Raw genomic sequence first — 24,652 nt, 5'->3', positions numbered from 1 at the left:
TACACAGAAGCTATTGCTGCTGGGGCGAGGGGGGAGTGTCACAGTGATGGGGAAGGAGGGAATCCCTTTGACACACCCTATCTCCTTTAGGTATCACAGAGGCTGAAATGATACATTTCAGCCCTCTCCTGCTCTTTGTTCTATTTCAATCTATTTTAATTGAGGAAAATGGTAGAAAAAATACTTCTGTCCAGCACAGCCCTGAGCAAGGTGAGAACAACAAGGATTGAGACAATCTGTCCCCAATGGGGAACACAGTGATAACAATCACATTGTAATGTGGAAATGGTATCAACGTGATCCTCGTGGTTTGTCTACACTAGGAAAAATTATGGAGCTGAGCTCAGGTGAAGGGGAAAACTAACCCAGCCACTGTATCCAGGTTATGTCTGCACTGCAAATGTACTTTTGTTGTTACAAGAAGATTGCTACGCTGAGCAGTTACCTCCACATACAATCCCAGTGGAGACAAGGCACAGGTAACTTACCTCAGTGCAGCTAATCAAGGTCAACTCTATCACCCTCAGCTGGCGCTGATGGATATTTCTGGCAGGAGCAGGACACTCCCAAAGACAAAGGACTTGATATAAAGGATCATGAAAATCACCCCCAAAGAAAGGGGAGGTGCAAAATAGAGGCAGGCAGCTCACAAGGAACTGAGACACCACACTGAATGCCAGCCCTGGTCAAGGCATTTATGGCATTACTTGCCTATATGGATTTTCTTATGTTTGATAAAAGTTGAGCTCTGTCTAAAACTCTTCCCGCACTCAGGGCACGTGAAGGGTCTCTCTCCTGTGTGGCGTCTCTGATGTGTGATCAGGTTTGAGTTCCGACTGAAGCTTTTCCCACACTCAGAGCATGTGTAAGGTGTCTTTCCAGTGTGGACTCTCTGATGTGTGATCAGGTTTGAGTTCCGACTGAAGCTTTTCCCACACTCAGAGCATGTGTAGGGCTTCTCTCCTGTGTGGATTCTCCGATGTGTGATCAGGTTTGAGCTCTGGCTGAAGCTTTTCCCACACTCAGGGCAGGTGTAGGGTTTCTCTCCTGTGTGGATTATCCAATGCCTAATAAGGTCTGAATTCTCACCGAAGGTTTTCTTGCACTCAGTGCACGAGTAGGGTGTCTCACCTGTGTGGATTCTCTGATGTGTGATAAGGGTTGAATGCCAACAGAAATTTCTCCCACACTCAGAGCATGTGTAAGGTGTCTCTCCAGTGTGGACTCTCTGATGTGTGATCAGGTTTGAGTTCCGACTGAAGCTTTTCCCACACTCAGAGCATGTGTAGAGTGTCTCTCCTGTGTGGATTCTCCGATGTTTGATGAGATTTGAACTGTGATTGAAGCTTTTTCCACATTCAGGGCACGTGTAAGGCATCTCTCCAGTGTGGATTCTCTGATGTGTGATAAGGGCTGAGCCGTGACTGAAGCTTTTCCTATGTTCAGGGTATGTGTACGGCCTCTCTCCAGTGTGAACTCTGTAATGTGTGATGAGGGTTGAGCTCTGACTAAAGCTTTTCCCACACTCAGAGCACGTGTAAGGTCTCTTTCCCATATTAATTCTTTCATGTTGAATAAGGTCTGAGCCACTACTGAAGCTTTTCTCTGGCCTATGCTGATTCTGACAGGCTTTTGCCTCTCCACAGTGCCCAGAAACTTTCTCTTCGCATCTTCCTGCTAATGTCCTGCGTGGTTCCAGTTTCTGAGTTGGTTTAATGGATGCCTCACCTATCTGAGCACCTTTCTGGAGCTCCCTTTCCTCAGAGCCCTGGAGATCTGGGACCCATGGCTCTTCCCCACGTTCCAGCTGAGAGATCACATCAGGTTTCGAAACTGGAAACCCTGCATAAGAGAAAAAGACCAAGAGAGATCAGCTGAATTTGTGGGATACTAGTCACCATTCCATGGTTTTACCTTCAGCTCATTTTAAGCATCCTGAGGCCATCTTCCTGGGATCCGAGCAGCAGGACAGTTATTATTAATCAGGTTTATTATAGTAGTGCCAAAGGGCCAATAAAAAATGGGGTCCTATTGTTCGAGGCATTGTATAAACAAGGTAGTAGATTGCCCAATGCCCTGAGGAACTTACAATCTATATAGACAACACACACACCGGGTGGGGGAGAATTAGACTACACAAGCAGAATGAACAATGTAATGGCAGAGAGATATGATAAACACAGGCATAACTTGATACTATTGTATATAACTGAGATGGGGTATACAGTCTCCATAGTGGGCCTGATGGATATAAAGGACACTACTGGGCATAGGCAGCCTCGGCCTCTCCAGCTTGTGAAGCATGCCTCAGCTGGAGGAGCTGGTTAAAAGATGCTTAGAAACCCAGGGAAATAGGAGGCGGGAGAGTGACCAGGCTGAAGGGAAAACAGGTCCTTCTCCTGAAAAGCCACTTGGAAGGTTGGCGCTGGAATGGAAGCATGATGCTGGTGAGGCCCACAGGTAGTGCCATCTCCAACCGCCTCCCCCTTTTTCTGACAACCAGCAGGCCCCACAGGGCTCTGCTCTTTTGAACTCCAGGGGGGTGCTTGAGTGGAAGATGAGTTGGTGTTGGTCCTGCTTTGAGCAGGGGACTGGACCTCCTGAGGTCTCTTCCAACCCTGATAGTCTATGATTCTATGAGCATCAACCAGAGACCTTGGAAGAGGCCGTTGCCATGGTGGAGAACTACCTGATGTCCCTTGGGTTCATAGCTGAAATGCCAAAAGCCAGTCTGGTGCACCTCCGGGGCCCCAAGTCCCACTGAACCCAAACCTCACTGAGGGTGATGAGGGGGATACAACGGCCAACAGAAGTGCCAGAAGCCCACCTTCAGTTAGCCAGGAGACATCTGAGTAAAGCAGAGTAACCTTATCCAAAGGGGCCATCCTACTCAGGAGAATTAATGGTGAAACCTCTTTCTCCTATGGGGGCTAGTTGCATGTGAGCAGCCAGGCCATTTCAGGTGGGACTGCCCATTCATTGACTATAATTATGGGCAGGCCTGGACAGCGGATAACTGGGCACAGAAAAGGGGCACAGGGAAAACATTAATCTCCTTGCTAGTGAATGGAGTAAAAGTACAAGGACTGATAGACTCTGTCTGCAGCCAGACTTTAGTCAGGGAATGGTTGGTGGGGTTGGGAAGAGAATCTAGATGCATCATCTTCCTCCAGTGTATCCACGGGGACATGCAACCCAGTCCGATTAAACAGGTGCAACTGACTATGCAAGACCACACTGAGACAGTGCAGACCAAAGTGGCCAAAGACCTGGACTCTCTGGTCATACTTCGGCATGACTGGAAGTTTTTCAGGAAGGATGTCCAGGGATGTCATGGAGCATCTGCAGAGGGGCTAGAGCCTCAACTAGAAGAACAAGGAGGACAGCAGCTGACCATGGTGGCCAAGAGGAGGTGCCAAGAGGAGATGGTTCCATTGGAAGCCAAAGATCCAGGAGAAGGACCACCCTCATGGGCAAATGACTTTTCACCTGAACTTAACTGGAGCAGTAGGGGTCTGCTACCACCTTTCAACCTGCACCTGATGTCTAGCAAATAAACACTGTGCGAGAGCAAATGAGGGACCCAACCCTGAGTCAGGTTTATGAATGTCTCACCCATGTGGATGACAAAGTGTTAGACCCGCAGCAGCTGAAATAGTGGCCCTATTTTGAATTGCTAGAGGAGAGACCATATCAGTTGATGAAGCAGGCTGAGACAGGGATGGTCAATGCAGCTTTGGTACCCAGGAATTTCCAAAGGGGAGATGCTTCAGTTAGCCCATGCAGTGCTGTGCCGGGGCACTTGGGGACAGAGAAGACACTCAACAGTGATCATGGAGTTCTACTGGCTGGGCATCCACCCCAGAGGCACGGGACTATTGTGCCTCCTGCCCCAAGTACCAGCGGGTGAGCCAGAATAAGTTCTCAAAGGCCCCCTTGGTACTAATCCCCTCTGCAGGGGTCCCTCTGACAGGCAGGTGCTGGGATTGGGGGACAGGGGAAGGATCACTGGAAGATTGCCCTGTTGTGTTCATTTCCAAGGAAGCATCTGGCATTGGACCCTGTCAGAAGACAGAATACTGGGATAGATGGACCATTGCTCTGACCCAATATGTCTGTTCTTACATTCTTATGGACAGGTATAGAGTTGGTGGGTCCGCTGAAAACGTCTGCAGCCAGGTACTAATATATATTGGTGATCCTGGATTCTGCTACCAGAGACCCTGGGCCATTTCCCTCTGGTCAGAAATGGCAGCTTTCATTGCCAGTAAGCTCATAAAAGTATTTGCCTGAGTAGGGATCTGCAAAGAATTACTGACAGAGCAAGGGGCAAACATCATCTCACAGTTAGGCCTGGTCTACACTGGGGCGGGGGGGGGGGAGGATATCAAGCTAAGTTATGCAACTTCAGCTATGTGAATAATGTGGCTGAAGTCAATGTACTTAGATTGCCTTATCGTGGTGTCTTCACCGTGGTGAGTCGACTGCTGCTGCTCCCCTGTCGACTCCTCCTGCGCCTCTTGCGGCAGTGGAGTACAGAGGTCAACGGGAGAGCGCTGGGGGTTGACTTATCGCGTCTAGACTAGATGCAATAAATCAACCCCTGCTGGATCGATTGCTACCGGCCGATCTGGTGGGTAGTATAGACATACCCTTAGTGAACTAATTGTACGACTTGATATGGGTCAAATCCTGGAAGACGTCAGTATACCACCACCAAACTGACAGTCTGGTGGAACAGTTTAACAAAACATTAAAGAGTTGTGATAGTTCAATCCACTGACATGTGACACTGGGACCATCCCACCTGTCCTGCTCACCCCGTGAGGTGTCCAAGGCACCCACAGGTTTCTCCCCATCTATAATAATAGGAGATATACCTCTCTCCTAGAACTGGGAGGGACCTTGAAAGGTCATTGAGTCCAGCCCCCTGCCCTCATGGCAGGACCAAATATTGTCTAGACCATCCATTTATCTAACCTACTCTTAAGTATCTCCAGAGATGGAGATTCCACAACTTCCCTAGGCAATCTATTCCAGTGTTTAACTACCCTGACAGTTAGGAACTTTTTCCTAATGTCCAACCTAAATCTCCCTTGCTGCAATTTAAGCCCATTGCTTCTTGTAGTATTGTCATGTTATGTACAAAAGATTTAAGCTTCATCACAAGAGGGAAATGCAGCCAACTTTCCCATCTGCAAACAATCCCAGCTCAGCAGGAAAAAGCCCAGAAGCAACTTTGCCAATAGATGGAAACAGAGATGAAAGCACAGAATGATTACTCTGTGTTTGGGATCCATTCAAATCCCCCATCCAGGTCTATGACACTTTTATTTCTAGCCCCAGTGAGTCTGATTTAGGATCAAATTGTGACACCTAAGAACAGGGAGCACACAGAACATGGCATCACGTGACACATTGGGAGGTGCAGGGGTAGAACATAAGGAGAATAAACACTATTGTGCCTTACACAGAAGCTATTGCTGCTGGGGCGAGGGGGGAGTGTCACAGTGATGGGGAAGGAGGGAATCCCTTTGACACACCCTATCTCTTTTAGGTATCACACAGGCTGAAATGTTACATTTCAGCCCTCTCCTGCTCTTTGTTCTATTTCAATCTATTTTAATTGAGGAAAATGGTAGAAAAAATACTTCTGTCCAGCACAGCCCTGAGCAAGGTGAGAACAACAAGGATTGAGACAATCTGTCCCCAATGGGGAACATAGTGATAACAATCACATTGTAATGTGGAAATGGTATCAACGTGATCCTCGGGGTTTGTCTACACTAGGAAAAATTATGGAGCTGAGCTCAGGTGAAGGGGAAAACTAACCCAGCCACTGTTTCCAGGTTATGTCTGCACTGCAAATGTACTTTTGTTGTTACAAGAAGATTGCTACGCTGAGCAGTTACCTCCACATACAATCCCAGTGGAGACAAGGCACAGGTTACTTTTACCTCAGTGCAGCTAATCAAGGTCAACCCCATCACCCTCAGCTGGCGCTGATGGATATTTCTGGCAGGAGCAGGACACTCCCAAAGACAAAGGACTTGATATAAAGGATCATGAAAATCACCCCCAAAGAAAGGGGAGGTGCAAAATAGAGGCAGGCAGCTCACAAGGAACTGAGACACCACACTGAATGCCAGCCCTGGTCAAGGCATTTATGGCATTACTTGCCTATATGGATTTTCTTATGTTTGATAAAAGTTGAGCTCCGACTAAAACTCTTCCCGCACTCAGGGCACGTGAAGGGTCTCTCTCCTGTGTGGAGTCTCTGATGTGTGATCAGGTTTGAGTTCCGACTGAAGCTTTTCCCACACTCAGAGCATGTGTAAGGTGTCTCTCCAGTGTGGACTCTCTGATGTGTGATCAGGTTTGAGTTCCGACTGAAGCTTTTCCCACACTCAGAGCATGTGTAGGGCTTCTCTCCTGTGTGGATTCTCCGATGTGTGATGAGCTGTGAGCTCCGGTTGAAGCTTTTCCCACACTCAGGGCAGGTGTAGTTTGTCACTCCTCTGTGGATTCGTTGATGACTAATAAGGGCTGAGCTCCAACTGAAGCTTTTCCCACACTCGGAGCATGAGCAGAGTGTCTTCCCTACATGGATTCTCTGATGTGTGATGAGGTTTGAGCTTCGACAGAAGCTTTTCCCACACTCAGAGCATGTGTAGGGCTTCTCTCCTGTGTGGATTCTCAAATGTGTGATCAGGTTTGAGCTCTGGTTGAAGCTTTTCCCACACTCAGAGCATGTGTAGGGTTTCTCTCCTGTGTGGATTATGCAATGCCTAATAAGGTCTGAACTCTCACCGAAGGTTTTCTTGCACTCAGTACACGAGTAGAGTGTCTCACCTGTGTGGATTCTCTGATGTGTGATAAGGGCTGAACGCCGACAGAAATTTCTCCCACACTCAGAGCATGTGTAGAGTGTCTCTCCTGTGTGGATTCTCCGATGTGTGGTGAGATTTGAACTGTGCTTGAAGCTTTTTCCACATTCAGGGCACGTGTAAGGCATCTCTCCAGTGTGGATTCTCTGATGTGTGATAAGGGCTGAACCGTGACTGAAGCTTTTCCCACATTCATGGCATGTGTACGGCCTCTCTCCAGTGTGAACTCTGTAATGTGTGATGAGGGTTGAGCTCTGACTAAAGCTTTTCCCACACTCAGAGCACGTGTAAAGTCTCTTTCCCATATTAATTCTTTCATGTTGAATAAGGTCTGAGCCACTACTGAAGCTTTTCTCTGGCCTATGCTGATTCTGACAGGTTTTTGCCTCTCCACAGTGCCCAGAAACTTTCTCTTTGCATCTTCCTGCTAATGTCCTGCGTGGTTCCAGTTTCTGAGTTGGTTTAATGGATGCCTCACCTATCTGAGCACCTTTCTGGAGCTCCCTTTCCTCAGAGCCCTGGAGATCTGGGACCCATGGCTCTTCCCCACGTTCCAGCTGAGAGATCACATCAGGTTTCGAAACTGGAAACCCTGCATAAGAGAAAAAGACCAAGAGAGATCAGATGAATTTGTGGGATACTAGTCACCATTCCATGGTTTTACCTTCAGCTCATTTTAAGCATTCTGAGGCCATCTTCCTGGGATCCGAGCAGCAGGACAGTTATTATTAATCAGGTTTATTATAGTAGTGCCAAAGGGCGAATAAAAAATGGGGCCCCATTGTTCGAGGCATTGTATAAACAAGGTAGTAGATTGCCCAATGCCCTGAGGAACTTACAATCTATATAGACAACACACACACCGGGTGGGGGAGAATTAGACTACACAAGCAGAATGAACAATGTAATGGCAGAGAGATATGATAAACACAGGCATAACTTGATACTATTGTATATAACTGTGATGGGGTATACAGTCCCCATAGTGGGCCTGATGGATATAAAGGACACTGCTGGGCACAGGCAGCCTCGGCCTCTCCAGCTTGCGAAGCATGCCTCAGCTGGAGGAGCTGGTTAAAAGATGCTTAGAAACCCAGGGAAATAGGAGGCGGGAGAGTGACCAGGCTGAAGGGAAAACAGGTCCTTCTCCTGAAAAGCCACTTGGAAGGTTGGCGCTGGAATGGAAGCATGATGCTGGTGAGGCCCACAGGTAGTGCCATCTCCAACCGCCTCCCCCTTTTTCTGACAACCAGCAGGCCCCACAGGGCTCTGCTCTTTTGAACTCCAGGGGGGTGCTTGAGTGGAAGATGAGTTGGTGTTGGTCCTGCTTTGAGCAGGGGACTGGACCTCCTGAGGTCTCTTCCAACCCTGATAGTCTTTGATTCTATGAGCATCAACCAGAGACCTTGGAAGAGGCCGTTGCCATGGTGGAGAACTACCTGATGTCCCTTGGGTCTATAGCTGAAATGCCAAAAGCCAGTCTGGTGCACCTCCGGGGCCCCAAGTCCCACTGAACCCAAACCTCACTGAGGGTGATGAGGGGGATACAACGGCCAACAGAAGTGCCAGAAGCCCACCTTCAGTGAGCCAGGAGACATCTGAGTAAAGCAGAGTAACCTTATCCAAAGGGGCCATCCTACTCAGGAGAATTAATGGTGAAACCTCTTTCTCCTATGGGGGCTAGTTGCATGTGAGCAGCCAGGCCATTTCAGGTGGGACTGCCCATTCATGGACTATAATTATGGGCAGGCCTGGACAGCGGATAACTGGGCTCAGAAAAGGGGCACAGGGAAAACATTAATCTCCTTGCTAGTGAATGGAGTAAAAGTACAAGGACTGATAGACTCTGTCTGCAGCCAGACTTTAGTCAGGGAATGGTTGGTGTGGTTGGGAAGAGAATCTAGATGCATCATCTTCCTCCAGTGTATCCACGGGGACATGCAACCCAGTCCGATTAAACAGGTGCAACTGACTATGCAAGACCACACTGAGACAGTGCAGACCAAAGTGGCCAAAGACCTGGCCTCTCTGGTCATACTTCGGCATGACTGGAAGTTTTTCAGGAAGGATGTCCAGGGATGTCATGGAGCATCTGCAGAGGGGCTAGAGCCTCGACTAGAAGAACAAGGAGGACAGCAGCTGACCATGATGGCCAAGAGGAAGTGCCAAGAGGAGATGGTTCCATTGGAAGCCAAAGATCCAGGAGAAGGACCACCCTCATGGGCAAATGACTTTTCACCTGAACTTAACTGGAGCAGTAGGGGCCTGCTACCACCTTTCAACCTGCACCTGATGTCTAGCAAATAAACACTGTGCGAGAGCAAATGAGGGACCCAACCCTGAGTCAGGTTTATGAATGTCTCACCCATGTGGATGACAAAGTGTTAGACCCGCAGCAGCTGAAATAGTGGCCCTATTTTGAATTGCTAGAGGAGAGACCATATCAGTTGATGAAGCAGGCTGAGACAGGGATGGTCAATGCAGCTTTGGTACCCAGGAATTTCCAAAGGGGAGATGCTTCAGTTAGCCCATGCAGTGCTGTGCCGGGGCACTTGGGGACAGAGAAGACACTCAACAGTGATCATGGAATTCTACTGGCTGGGCATCCACCCCAGAGGCACGGGACTATTGTGCCTCCTGCCCCAAGTACCAGCGGGTGAGCCAGAAAAAGTTCTCAAAGGCCCCCTTGGTACTATTCCCCTCTGCAGGGGTCCCTCTGACAGGCAGGTGCTGGGATTGGGGGACAGGGGAAGGATCACTGGAAGATTGCCCTGTTGTGTTCATTTCCAAGGAAGCATCTGGCATTGGACCCTGTCAGAAGACAGAATACTGGGATAGATGGACCATTGCTCTGACCCAATATGGCTGTTCTTACATTCTTATGGACAGGTATAGAGTTGGTGGGTCCGCTGAAAACGTCTGCAGCCAGGTACTAATATATATTGGTGATCCTGGATTGTGCTACCAGAGACCCTGGGCCATTTCCCTCTGGTCAGAAATGGCAGCTTTCATTGTCAGTAAGCTTATAAAAGTATTTGCCTGAGTAGGGATCTGCAAAGAATTACTGACAGAGCAAGGGGCAAACATCATCTCACAGTTAGGCCTGGTCTACACTGGGGCGGGGTGGGGGAGGATATCAAGCTAAGTTATGCAACTTCAGCTATGTGAATAATGTGGCTGAAGTCAATGTACTTAGATTGCCTTATCGTGGTGTCTTCACCGTGGTGAGTCGACTGCTGCTGCTCCCCTGTCGACTCCTCCTGCGCCTCTTGCGGCAGTGGAGTACAGAGGTCAACGGGAGAGCGCTGGGGGTTGACTTATCGCGTCTAGACTAGATGCAATAAATCAACCCCTGCTGGATCGATTGCTACCGGCCGATCTGGTGGGTAGTGTAGACATACCCTTAGTGAACTAATTGTACGACTTGATATGGGTCAAATCCTGGAAGACGTCAGTATACCACCACCAAACTGACAGTCTGGTGGAACAGTTTAACAAAACATTAAAGAGTTGTGATAGTTCAATCCACTGACATGTGACACTGGGACCATCCCACCTGTCCTGCTCACCCCGTGAGGTGTCCCAGGCACCCATAGGTTTCTCCCCATCTATAATAATAGGAGATATACCTCTCTCCTAGAACTGGGAGGGACCTTGAAAGGTCATTGAGTCCAGCCCCCTGCCTTCACTAGCAGGACCAAGTACTGATTTTTGCCCCAGATCCCTCAATGGCCCCCTCAAGGATTGAACTCACAACCCTGTGTTTAGCAGGCCAATGCACAAACCACTGAGCCAATTACACAAAGAGAAACAATCAAGGGGAATCTCGGATCTCCTCCATGAGACATGGGAAGGGCAGAACTCCAGAACAACCAATGTAGCGCAGTATGTTATACAGCCAAGAAAGAAACTGAAGACCCTGGGGGCACTTGCGAGGCAAAACCTGGAGAAGGCACAACACAACCAGGAGCAGGTCAAAAGCAAGGCCTGTCTCTGAGAGCTCCAACCTGGAGACTGAGTGATACTTCTGCTGCTGACATTGAAATCCAAGCTTCTGGCCTGATAGCAAGGCGCCGCCAAGGTGGTAACACAGGTGTGGGAGATTGATTCTGAGGTCCGGCAACCCAGAAGAAAGAAGACAACCCAGGTATATATTATGTCAGCCTGCCCAAGGTTTGGAAGGGACAGGAAGGCCTCCTTGCCATCTCTTTCCCTCCTGACCCCAAACTTGGCCCTCAGGCCCCCACACCCAAGATAACATCACGGTACTGGTAGGGAAGAACCTGCGGCCCAGCCAACAACAGCGAGGAAATGGGGTAGAGTGAATAGGCTGGAGGGAAGCCAGGTCCTTCAGACATGCCACATGGAAAGTTGAACTTGGTAGGGAACCACGATGCTGGTGAGTCCCAACTGCAGTGCCTTCACCAAACCCTGCCCTTTCCTGAGACCCAGTGGGTCCTGCCGGGCTCTGCTCATCTGAGCTCTGTTCAGTTCCAGATTGTTTGGACTCTAAGGGAGCATGCCACAAGCTGAAAGAGAAGAGAGGTAGGAAGTAGCTCAGAGTGGCAGACTCACATCCTCTGCATGGAGGAGTTAGCTACTGTTTATTCCCACAGGGTCCAGGGCTGGAACCTGGTGCAGAGGGAAGGCCAAGGCCTCCCTACCATGTCCCGCTTGAGAGCTGAGCCAAAGATGGGCCAAAGTTGTGATGCCTGTGGCCTAAAAGCAGGCGTAGATATCTCTACATCCACCACACTTTGGAGTGAGAGATGGGAAACCAGATATGCTGCCACCTACCCTCCCTGAACAAACTGGAATGTTATGAATTTTACCTGTATACTTGAACTAGCCCTTGAAAGCATGAAAACGTTACTAAGTATTATACTGAGATAGGCCATATTATATCAGCCCATAAAGTATTCACACACCTTTGTATCAATGTGTCATGTCTTTGTGTGTTCCTGGGTCATGGCGGGCAGGGGGGAGGAGGAGATGGGTTTCCTGTGGAATCTGCTATCAGTGGGGGGTGACTAATGCCAAATTCCAAGACTGATTGTGCAGATATCCAGTGTTTGACACTTTGTCCCCCTTTGGTAAGAGCAGTGACTGGTGTTACCTGTTTAAGGAGACTGGGGAGTTTGGGGCATAAAAGGCTGTTTGAGCTGACTGAGGGGGGTGTCCTCGAGTACGTCTACGCTGCAGAAATAAAACCCGACAGGGAGCCTGAGCCTGGGTCTGCAGACTCGGGCTCACAGGGCTCACACTGCGGCACTAAAAATAGCCGTGTACTTTCCTGCTCAGGATCTGAATCTTGGGGTGGCATGTAGGTCTCAGAGCTTTCATTTCTTACAGTGTTTTTAGCTAATTTATCTACCACGTCATTCCTGTTATTCCAATATGCTCTGGGATCCAAGCTAATGCTACATGTGTCCCCATCTGTACTCTGTTCTGAGACATATAATTTCACTGATTAAATCACTTCGGCATACTGAGACACCCTTTTTTTATCACCATAAGGCCTCAGACTGAGTCCAAAAAAATAAAATAAAAGACTACCACTGTTGGACATATATCCCAGATCCAATTTAATGCTAGCATTATTACTATTAGTTTGGCTGCAATGACAGCCACATAATCAGACATTCTTTTAGATTCACTAATTCCAAATTTTGATACACAACATATTGTCCCTGGTGCTTCTGTTTTTTCTTGTTCAGACCCATCTGTATATATTTGACAAAACTGACTCCAGTTGTCATCTATATACTGGTACACTTCATTTTTAATACCTACTGTCACTTTTCTTTCCTTAAATATATAAAATAAATCTAAATCCACATTTGAACATGTGACTTCCATCCATAAGGGGAAGTTACTCACCTTGCAGTAACTGAAGTTCTTCGAGATGCCTGTCCCTGTGGGTGCTCCACTCTAGGTGTCGGTGCGTCCTGGTGCTGTTGATCGGAGATTTTCGGAAGCAGTGCCTGGTCAGGATGCAGGCACACAGTTGGTATCTCCCGTCTTGTTGGAATCTTCCTGAGTGCCTGCGTCCCGCATCCCCCTCAGTTCCTTCTCTACCGTGGAGTGATTATACTAGTACTGCAAAGTAGAGGGAAGGAGGGTGGGGAGTGGAGCACCCACAGGGACACACATCTTGAAGAACTTTAGTTACTGCAAGGTGAGTCACTTCCCCTTCTTCTTCTTCGAGGGCTGTCCTTGTGGGTGCTCCACTCTAGGTGAATGTGTAGCAGTTCCCACTATGGTCAGTAGGACTCTGGAGATCCGCCAGTGAGTACTGTAGAGAGTACTGTATGGCCTACTATGGCGTCTGCCGTGGTGTCTTGCGTGATAGCATAGTGTTTGGCAAACGTATTCAGAGGGCCATGTAGCCGCTTTACAGATGTCAGAAATGATGAGAAAGACGGTTCGAAGAGTGAGCCCCGTGTTGCCAGGAGCGGAGAGTTAGGCTCAGGTGGCACTGAGAGGTCACACTGAGTGAGGAACTATTGCTCCTGTTCCCTGGGCTGTGCTGAGCCTGGACTGTGCTCTAGCGCATTAGCAAGTGAAAGCGGAAGTGTCAGCAGTGCCACGGGTCTGCTGGAGGTGCCCTGCAGGGGGTCCGCTGCTGATACTGGGGCAGGAGGCAAGCTTAGTGCCAACGTTCTTCCCGGCACTGGGGCAGAGGGCGTACTCGGCACCGCGGCTATTTTTCGCACGGAGGGGGTCGGTGTCGCGGAAACTTTCCCAGTACAGGAGGTCGGGTTCCTGCCTCTGCGGTTTGTTGAGGCTTCAGAAAGGGCTGAGGCACCTGCCTGTGGCACTGTCAGCACAGAGGGTAAGGATCTTGTGGGAGACCCCTTACCCTTGGCAGAGTCTCTCCTGTGAGACTGCTGCTTCTTGCCTCTGCTCCCAAGAGGATGAAGCAACACTCCCAGCTGGTTCAGATCTGGCTGGGGAGTGTGTGGGAGTGGGTTTAACTTTCCCTGTCTCCAAAAGTGGCTGCAGGGATTTTTCCATCAGAAGCAATTTAAGCTGCAGGTCTCTGTCGCGCCGAGCCCTTGACTTGAGGCTTGTGCACTTTGCGGGGGTGTGGATTTCCCCAAGGCACTTCACACAATGTGAGTGCCCATCTGACTGTGACATGGAGTCCTGACAGGAAACACACTTTTTGAATCCTGAAGCCCCTGGCATTGTGAATTAGAAATGGCAGGGTAGTGTCTCAGCGGGAGACAAGTCTGAAGCAAAAAAGTTTTTTTGTTTTTTTTTAACTAAGTAACTATGTAACTATACTAAAGGAAGGGAAACAACTGGGATGTAACTAATAAGTATTTCTGTATTCTTTGTTAATTTTTCCTACAGAGACCAGGGAAGAGAAGCAGCACTGCCCTGAGTCCCGTCTTCATCCGGGGAAGGTTGAGAAGGAACTGAGGGAGGTGCAGGACACAGGCGCTCAGGAAGATTCCAACGAGATGGGAGATACCAACTGAGTGCCTGTGTCCCAGCCAGGCACTGCTACCGAAAATCTCCGATCAACAGTGCTGGGACGCACTGACACCTAGAGTGGAGCACCCCAGAGACAGCACTTGAAGAAGAACTAATTTTCCCAAGACTAAAAGTTTTGACTGAATTTAACTTTTGCTTTACCTTCTGCACCCACATTTTAACTCAAACGGCATGTGGAGTTCTAAGAGGTTGTGCTACAGTTCATCTATTGAATTCCCAGCAATCCTCACATTTATTGGGTACTTTCATCATTGCAACCAAGGCTGGTGGAAACCAGAGAGGGGATGTGAGGCTGTAGACAGGCTGTTGGGGTCAGAGCTGCTGAACTAGGGCTGTCTAGTGCACACACACTCAGCGTATGACCTGTATGCTGGTAGGCTAATTCTCAACAGCCTAGGTTGGGAGCTACAGCAGCAAAGCATTGTGAGGCACCCATGGTTGCAGGGTTAGTGGTGACACATCCCCCCATTGGTGTGTATTGCCCCCGAACCCAATGACAGGTGCTGACATCCTAACACTCTATCCTCTCGTATATTTTTACTTCTTTCATCACTGCTCAGTTCCAATGGTACCCTATATGTGACGGGTTGGATCACAGAAAACCGTGGGAATTGTCAACTGATGTGCTGGAACTACCTCTAAGCCTGTTTTCCCTGGCAGCTTGGGACTTCAGAACCCTGACTTGTTTGAGCCAGACAAGCTAGCCTGCTGCAACACTGACCCAGGTCTGAACCATGTCCCCCAACAGCTGCAGGTTTAACTGAAAACACCTTAAGGAATGTTCCTGTCTCCAACACTCAGATGTCCAGCTCTCGGTGGGGGTCGAAATCCCAAATAAATTCATTTTACCCTGTATAAGGCTTATACAGGATGAACTCAAATTGTTTGCCCTCTATAACACTGATAGAGAGACATGCACAGCTGTTTCACCCCCCCCCCCCCCGGTATTACTACATTCTCTGGGTTAATTAATAAGAAAAACATGATTTTATTAAATACCAAAAGTAGAATTTAAGTGGTTCCAAGTAATAACAGAACAAAGTGAATTACCAAGCAAAATAAAATAAAACGCACAAGTCTAAACCTAATACAGTAAGAAAGTGATTACAGATGAAATCTCACCCTCAGAGATGTTCCAGTAAGTTCCTTTTACAGAATAGCCTCCTTCTAGTCTGAGTCCAGCAATCACTCACACCCCTGTTGTTCCTGTTGTCCACACTCCTTTGTTCCAGTTTCTTTCAGGTATCCTTTGGGGATGAAGAAGCTATCTCTTCAGCCAGATGAAGACCTAATGGAGGGGCCTCCCAGGGGCTTAAATAGACTTTCTCTTATGGGTGGAGACCCGCTCCTCTCTCCTATCCAGAATCCAGCTCCAAGATGCAGTTTTGGAGTCACATGGGCAAGTCACATGTCCATTCATGACTGAGTTTCTTACCAGCCAGGCCACATTCTCAGGAAAGCTCAGACGTGGATTGGCGTTTCCAAGTTCATTGTTAGCTTAAGTGTTTCTTGATTGGGAAGTTACTGAGAATAGTCTTTTCTCAGGAAGCTGACCAACTGCTTCACTGAGGCTACTTAAAATTAAACAAGTACATAGCCAGTATTCAGAACTTCAAATACAAAAATGATACATGCATACAAATAGGATGAATATACCCAGTAGATCATAACCTTTGCAGGGATATGTTACATGGCATATCTAGCATAAAACATATTCCAGTTATGTCATATTTACTTTCACAAGCATATTTCCATAAAGCATTATGGGGTGCAACGTCACACTATACATCCCCTTCTTCACTCCAGGTACCTACTTTTGTAGCTGGCAACTTAACTTTCCCTAGCATTGCAGTTTTTAGCAGTTTGTTGATCTGCTGTTTTTACATTGAGCTACAAGATCCCCATCTTGCAACCTCCTTGCTCTTACTATATCCCCTCAGCTTTTTGTAACCCAGTCAGCTACTTTCACAGGGTTAATGTCATCTGCTCTCATTGCTTTGGCGAGGGATCTTAGTTATAACAGTTCAGGTTAGTTCCTTCCTCAGCTTTGCTTTTTTGCATCTGCTTCTACTTTATTTTTCTTTTCAGCTTTGAATCCATTCTCCCTCCCTACTAGGCTTGAAAGTGACTTCATTTTAGGGTCAGAAAATATTCCAGTTCCAGCTCTGCCCACTTCTGTCCTCTACGCAACTCCCCCCCTCCACCTAGCTCCCCCTCCTCTGGCCAGCAGACAATCAGTTAATCACCTCCCAGGTGCAGCACATAACTAATTAGGGTTCTCTCCTTTGCCTCACAGGGGCTTCATCCCTATTCCCATCCCATATGCCCCTCCCTTTCAAAAACCTTGCTTCAACCCACAGCAAGACCTAAAAGCTGTGCCTCTACCTGCCCATGTGCTTCATTGCTTCCACATCCCTCTTTAGCTGGTGCACCTCCTGGAGCAAGTGATTCTCCTCCTGCAGCCTTTCTAGCAAGTTTCCTCTGTGTCTCTTAGCTGCAGATCGCACTCTTTGCATGATCTCATCTGTTTCTTGCATTTTGTGCAAGCAGGGTCATGTGAGGAGTCATTGGAAAAGTTATGATTTGCTGAATATGATTATCCTATTTGTATGTATGTATGATTTTTGTGTCTAAAGTTATGAATATTGACTATGTATCTGTATTTCAAATGTGCTTAGGTAACCCACACACCTCCTGTGTGTGGTGTTCTGTCCCATCTAGTGGCACTGAGACCACTTAGAGAGCAAGATTAATGAGTTTGCTCTTCAACCTTAGCTAACAGCTTATGCAGTAAACTCCAGAGGTCCTCAGTTCAATCCCACCTGCTGACAATCAGGGTCTGTTGGTGTTACACTTAGTCTGGATAACACCCACAACTAGCATTTCAGGCACAACACTGAAGAAGCCAGACAGTGTTAATGGTTCATCAACAAAGGTAATGGACAGTGGAAGAACTTAACTTTCCTGTAAAATTCCAGACGGCCTGTAAGTAATGTCTGCTATGACTCAGCAATGTATGCAAGGGTATGTGACCAGGCCTCTGGACTCCATCTTGGAAGGTTTGTATTTTTCCACACACTAGTCTGGGAACTGGTTTTGGAAGAAAGGGTTCCCGCTCTATGCTTAAACTATATAAGGCAGGGAGTGACATCCTTGGTTGTTCTTCACTCCCAACACAAGAAGACTGCTGAAAACACCTGAGGAACAAAGACTGAAGTGGGGGAAGTGCTAGACCCAGGCTAAAGGGATTTCTAGCCTGTGTATGAAAATCTGGGGATTCCAAGCTGCAAAGGAAACACAACTTGTACCTTAAGAGTCTGCAAGCCTGCTTGTACCATCTCACGGTGAGAAACTCCCTAATTTATATCCAATCTATCTAGTATGTTAAGCTTAGTTTGCTTTTTTGTTTATTTACTAGGTAAGCTGCTTTGATCTGTTTGCTATCCCTTATAATCACTTAAAATCTATCTTTTGTAGTTAATAAACTCATTTTATGTTTTAATTTAAACCCAGTGTGCCTTTAAGCAAAGTGACTGGGGAAAAAAATCTCAGCTTGATTGAACACAGGCTTGTTGCATTTCCTCTCCACACCAAGGGAGAGGTTAACTGGTTAATAAATTCATACTGGTTGGGGTTTGGACCAGGGCAGGATGTTACAGCTCTGGCTGGGAAGCTGATGGTTATTTTTGCTGTAGCCTCTCTATTGTCAGTTCATGCGGTGACTGGTCACAGAGCTTGCATGTAACTGCAGTGGGCTACACGGCTGCCCCTGCTCCTCCTGAGTCCTCCAGCCCTTGCTTGCAGGGCCGCATTCCAAAAGGGGCTTTAGAGCTGCAGGTCAGGGCCTTGCAGCCCTTAAAGGCCTTGCGTTATGGGTGGCTCTGCCTGCTGGCGGGGGGGGGGGCAGGTTCCCCAAAAGATCCTTTTGATGCAGAAAGTGGTGCAGCGCTGAGAGCCTGTGGCGTAGAGTGAGGTGCCAACTGCATCAGCAATAAGGCATGCTGAGCAGCTGTCGTCTATGTGCTGGTGCTATTGTGCAAGCAGCATTGGGCTGTGGCACCGTAATCAGAGCAGTTGTCGGTGCTGTCTCCTTTAGCACTGTCGATGGTGCCGTGGTGGAGACGGGCAGCTTAGAGTCCTTAGACTCTGTACCGGAGTGCTGGGTTATGGCAGCAGCTGCCGTGTGGGTGGTGTCAGAGGTGCCTGGAGCATACCGTGCAGCAGCTGAAGCCCTAGGTGAAATCCAGTCCTGACCGGCCATCAGGAAAAGTCTGCCTGCTTTATTGGGAGTGGTGAGCATTAGATGCTTGGTGCGCGAATTCTGTTGATTAATGCTAATAAACATACATTAAGGCTCTTTCACTGGGAAAAGATGCCGTTAACCCATAGACAGCCATTGCAGGAAGAGCAGAAGGTGAAGGCTCTAAATTTGTGCAGGCAATAAATGCCACTAACAATCATGAACTGCTTTGTGCTGTGTCTCACAGCAAACTCACAACTATGAAATCGTCATGTTCCCTGCGGTCCTTTTTGCAACTCTGGAAGTACTGGAGAATCGTGCATTCTATACTTGCAATGCTCATAACAATCATGCAGATTCCATGCTTCTGTGAGAGATGGCAGACAGCAACAAGTCCAGCACAGGATCATGGGAAATTAAAAGTAAGCACAAAATTATGGGATAGAGTTGATATGACAATATGGGATGGAGAACATTGCATTACAGGATGTTGACCTCTTGCTCCTGGTCACACCTGTGCGACTCGTTTCTGCCCCACCATGCCTTGCCAAAACTACCCAAAATATAGTGTGCTGATGGTGGAAGGTTGCTCACTGGGATATCTACCCATGTGCACTGATGCATGCTCTCCTAGTGATTACGTGCAGAGGGGGGGAAAAGGATCACATATGTACCATGTACTAAATGAAGCAGCTGTACGCTGACACAACTTGCACTGGCAACATTTTGTAGTATAGAAATGGTCACAGTGTTATCCAGCTTCACTACATGTTGTCCAAAGGAGTGGGGAGGGGAAAGACAACTCCTTCCATACAAGTTTCTTTTTTCAGGCCCTACTAGCCTTGGTTTTCTCTCTCTCTCCTGCTTCTCCCCCACTTGTACTTCCTCCCTAGGCTCTTTTATCCAATCTCCTTGTTACTGGGTTAATTAGATCATTTGCTTCACTGCCCCAGTCTGATCTGGTAATGAGGAGCTCCTCTCTTAGCCCACGTCCAGACTACAGCCTAAAATCGATGTGCTTAAAATCGATTTTATAAAGCAGGTTTTATAAAATCGATTTTGTGCATCCACACTAGAGGTACTTACATCGATGTTGAGCGTCCATTTTCCCTGGCGTCCATCTTTTGCTTGAGCGTTGCACTCTGGGTACCTATCCCACAGTTCCTGCACGGGTTCCTGCACGGGTCCCTGCCCTTTGGAATTATGGGTTACTAGCCCAGTGCATGATGGGATCAAAGTCCCCATCCTGGGTGGTTCTGGGTCCCCCCCCACTTCCTGTAAACGGCACACAGTCAGTTCGCGCTGGGTGGTTCGGGGAACGCGAGAGCAAACCGCGGCAAAGCTGGTCTCCTTTCCCGGTTTGCTCTCGCGTTCCCCGAGCAAGCAGGTCTCCTTCCCTGCGGTTTGCTGGGTGGTCCGGGGAACGCGAGAGCAAACCGCGGCGAAGCTAGTCTCCTTCCCCGGTTTGCTCTGCGTTCCCCGAACAAGCAGGTCTCCTTCCCCGGTTTGCTCTCGTGTTCCCCGAACCCCGAGCAAGCAGGTCTCTTTCCCTGCTGTTTGCAGGGGGGTCCGGGGAACGCGAGAGCAAACCGCGGCGAAGCTGGTCTCCTTCCCCGGTTTGCTCTGCGTTCCCCGAACCCCGAGCAAGCAGGTCTCCTTCCCTGCGGTTTGCAGGGGGGTTCGGGGAACGCGAGAGCAAACCGCGGCGAAGCTGGTCTCCTTCCCCGGTTTGCTCTGCGTTCCCCGAACAAGCAGGTCTCCTTCCCTGCGGTTTGCTGGGTGGTTCGGGGAACGCGAGAGCAAACCGCGGCGAAGCTGGTCTCCTTCCCCGGTTTGCTCTCGCGTTCCCCGAACCCCGAGCAAGCAGGTCTCTTTCCCTGCTGTTTGCAGGGGGGTCCGGGGAACGCGAGAGCAAACCGCGGCGAAGCTGGTCTCCTTCCCCGGTTTGCTCTGCGTTCCCCGAACAAGCAGGTCTCCTTCCCTGCGGTTTGCAGGGGGGTTCGGGGAACGCGAGAGCAAACCGCGGCGAAGCTGGTCTCCTTCCCCGGTTTGCTCTCGCGTTCCCCGAACAAGCAGGTCTCCTTCCCCGGTTTGCTCTCGCGTTCCCCGAACCCCGAGCAAGCAGGTCTCTTTCCCTGCTGTTTGCAGGGGGGTCCGGGGAACGCGAGAGCAAACCGCGGCGAAGCTGGTCTCCTTCCCCGGTTTGCCTCTGCGTTCCCCGAACAAGCAGGTCTCCTTCCCTGCGGTTTGCAGGGGGGTTCGGGGAACGCGAGAGCAAACCGCGGCGAAGCTGGTCTCCTTCCCCGGTTTGCTCTCGCGTTCCCCGAACCCCGAGCAAGCAGGTCTCCTTCCCTGCGGTTTGCTGGGTGGTCCGGGGAACGCGAGAGCAAACCGCGGCGAAGCTGGTCTCCTTCCCCGGTTTGCTCTGCGTTCCCCGAACCCCGAGCAAGCAGGTCTCCTTCCCTGCGGTTTGCTGGGTGGTCCGGGGAACGCGAGAGCAAACCGCGGCGAAGCTGGTCTCCTTCCCCGGTTTGCTCTGCGTTCCCCGAACAAGCAGGTCTCCTTCCCTGCGGTTTGCTGGGTGGTTCGGGGAACGCGAGAACAAACCGCGGCGAAGCTGGTCTCCTTCCCCGGTTTGCTCTCGCGTTCCCCGAACAAGCAGGTCTCCTTCCCTGCGGTTTGCTGGGTGGTCCGGGGAACGTGAGAGCAAACCACGCTGTGCAAGCAGGAAATGGAATTTCAAAGTTCCCGGGGCTTTTCCTGTTTACCTGGCCAGCAGAAGAGTACCTTTACCTGTGTAGAGCGGCCACTAGAGCACTGTGGGATACGTCCCGGAGGCCATTAACTTCGATGTCCGTCCACACTATCATAAAATCGATTTTAAGAAATCGATTTTGGAGTTACTCCTCTCGTTTAGATGGAGTTCCAAAATCAATTTTAGGGACCCTTAAAATCGATTTTATGCACTCTGTAGTGTGGACGGTTACAGCTTTAAATCGATTTAGAGCTCTTAAAATCGATTTAAAGCTCTAGTCTGGACCTGCCCTTAATCAAGCCCTGCCCAGGGCCTAATGGGTTAAACAATGATGAGAGCACTGGTTCAGTTGCTGATTCCCAGCACTCTGTCACAAACTCCAAGAAAAGACTCTGAATAGGGAACCCTCAGGGCTGAGCTGAAATCAGTAAACCACCCTGATTCTGAAAAGAGACAAAAGCCCGGGGATCTGTAAGAGAAGAGCAGCCACAGGGTGTTATCCATTACAGAGGCGACATTGCCAGTGTGTCTCATGAAAAGCGGATCCCAGCTCTCTGGGCTGGACATGTGTGCTAAGGCCTGACCAGTGGGGAAGAACACATTATTAGACATATTATTGCCTTTAGTTTGGATCTTTGCCTTAAGCTGAGTTAAATACACTTCTGGGTGGTTTATTATAGCCAGGCCTGGTCCACACTACAGCGTTAAATCGATTTAAACAGCGTTAAATCGATTTAAAGCTGTACCCGTCCACACTACAGGGCACTTTAAATCGATTTTAAGGGCTCTTAAAATTGATTTCTGTACTCCTGCTCAACGAGAGGAGTAACCCTAAAATCGATATTACTAAATCGATTTAGGGTTAGTGTGGACAGAAATCAAAGTTATTGGCCTCCGGGAGGTATCCCACAGTGCACCAATGGCCGCTCTGGACAGGTAAATGAACTCTACTGCACTGGCCAGGTATACAGGAAAAGCCCCGGGAACTTTTGAATTGCATTTCCTGTTTGGCCAGCGTGGAGCTCTCAGCAGCACAGGTAACAATGCAGTCTCCTGAGAATAGGAAAAGAGCTCCAGCGTGGACCACACAGGAGTTATTGGATCTGATCGCTGTATGGGGAGAAGATTCTGTGCTATCAGAACTGCGTTCCAGTAGACGAAATGAAAAAACTTTTGAAAAAATTTCTAATGCCATGAGGCAGAGAGGCCATACCAGGGACTCAGTGCAGTGCAGAGTTCAAGTGAAGGAGCTCAGACAAGCGTACCAGAAAACCAAAGCAGCAAATGGCAGATCCAGATCTGGGCCAAAAACATGCCGCTTCTACGCTGAGCTGCATACAATTTTAGAGGGCTGCGCTACGACAAGCCCCTCCTTGTCTGTGGATTCCGAGGTGGGGATAATAATCTCACCCATGGCTGAGGATTCAGCGGAGGGGGAAGATTACGAGGAGGAAGACCTTGCTGAAAGCACACAGCATTCCATTCTCCCCAACAGCCAGGAGCTTTTCGTGACCCAGACAGAATTAAACTCCCAGCCCTCCCAAGCCACTAGCCCAGACAGCGAAGCCATGGAAGCGACCTCTGGTGAGTGTACCTTTGTAAATATAAAACATAGTTTAAAAGCAAGCGTTTTTTAATGATTGATTTGCCATGAGGGCTTGCATGCATTAGCTGGCATTAAAGTTACTGGAAAAGTCTGTTAACATGTCTGGGGATGGAGCGGAAATCCTCCAGGGACATCTCTATGAAGCACTCCTGGAGGTACCCCAAAAGCCTTTTCAGAAGGTTTCTGGGCAGGGCAGCCTTATTCCGTCCACCATGGTACGAAACTTTACCACGCCATGCCTGGAGCACGTAATTGGGTATCATTGCATGACAAAGCCTAGCTGCGTATGGTCCCGGGGATTGCTGGCATTCAAGAAGCATAATTTCTTTTTCTCTGTCTGTAATCCTCAGGAGAGTGATATCGTTCATGGTCACCTGGTAAAAATTAATGTATTTTATTAAGAGGACAGAGATGACCATTCCTACAGTGATGCTTTCCTGCGGCTTAAAAGAAATCCTTCCCTTGCAGTTAGCCATGCGAGGGGAAGGGAAACAGCTGCCCATTCCTACAGGGAGGTGTCTTTAATGGCGCTGAGATTTTTAGCATTTGGGCCGCAGGAATTTTCCCTGCTAATAGCCAAGGAGGAGGGGAAAGGGTGAGGGGATAGGGTTTCAGTGACCTGCCATTACAGTAGACATGCAGAGTGGGAGGGAACACCAATTCACAATTTCCTCTAGTGCTGATCCTTCTGAAGTCATAAGAAAAAAAGCAAAATATGTGCTTTTTAGCAGTTGGCTGCCCAGCAGGAATTTTACCTGCTAATAGCCACGCAGGGGGGTGTTGCAGGGGGAAGGGACAGGGTGATCTGCCATTAGATGTAGGCCTTACCATGACCGCCTGCAAGCTGAATTGTAATCCCAGGACCTGCGTCTGTGTTGATCTGTTACACCACAGCCGCAGGCACTAAATACTAAAAGAATCCAAAGGCGACCTTGTAGTGAAGTGACGTGCTACGTACGGTGAATAGTGTAGTTCACCGTGAAAGAGTATAACCATTGTTCTGTGAAATGTATCTCTTATGATCCTTCTATCACTCTTTTCCCTCACTCATGCAGCTGCAAATTTTTCAAGCCTCCCTACTCCAGCCCGAAGGCTAGCTCAGATAAAGAGGAGGAAGAAGAGGACACGGGATGAGATGTTCACAGAAATCATGGCAGTAACCCGCAATGAAAGAGCTCATCTGGGGAAGTGGAAAGACGTGGTAGCAAAGTACAGGAAAGATGCCAGTGAACGTGAGGACAGGAGGGACCAACGTGAGGACAGGAGGGACGCTCGAGATGAGATGTGGCGGCAGGAAGATCAGATGTGTAGGCAGGAAGATCAGCGGTGGCGGGATGCAACGCTGGAGCTGCTGCGCGATCAAACTGACATCCTCCGAAGTCTGGTGGAAGAGCTGCGGGGTCACAGAGTGCCACTCCAGCCCATGTTTAACCTCCCTCAGTACTCACCATGTTCCATATCTTCCACACCCAGACGTGTAAGAACGCGTGGGGGAAGGCTTTCTGCACCTGCCCACTCCACCCCCGTGGACAATCCAACCAAAAGGCTGTCATTACATTGAAATGTCCTTAATGGCCTTTTTCTTCCCTCCTATCCTCCTCCCAAACCACTCCCGGGGTACCTTTTTATTTCTCTTAGTCTTCTTATAATTACATGCTATT

At 48.8% G+C, this 24,652-nt stretch overlaps 1 protein-coding gene across 1 annotated transcript in view; it reads right to left on the bottom strand.

Annotated features, from left to right (window-relative positions):
* Positions 1–491: 491 nt before the first annotated feature.
* The window catches only part of LOC127030325 (zinc finger protein 420-like), a 62,373-nt gene continuing 38,212 nt past the window's right edge, over positions 492–24,652 (bottom strand). The window contains exons 5-8 of the mRNA XM_050916605.1: positions 6,853–7,479; positions 6,181–6,768; positions 1,132–1,842; positions 492–1,047 (exon numbers count right to left, since the gene is read on the bottom strand). Of these exons, the coding sequence (XP_050772562.1) occupies positions 704–1,047; positions 1,132–1,842; positions 6,181–6,768; positions 6,853–7,479 (2,270 nt within the window). The 3' untranslated portion in view covers positions 492–703. The remainder of the gene's footprint in view (positions 1,048–1,131; positions 1,843–6,180; positions 6,769–6,852; positions 7,480–24,652) is intronic.

This window comes from Gopherus flavomarginatus, chromosome 10 (genome assembly GCF_025201925.1).
Source record: "Gopherus flavomarginatus isolate rGopFla2 chromosome 10, rGopFla2.mat.asm, whole genome shotgun sequence".
Classification (NCBI taxonomy): Eukaryota; Metazoa; Chordata; order Testudines; family Testudinidae; genus Gopherus; species Gopherus flavomarginatus.
The sequence above is the reverse complement of the archived record's forward strand: the minus strand, read 5'-3'. Positions and strand labels throughout refer to the sequence as shown.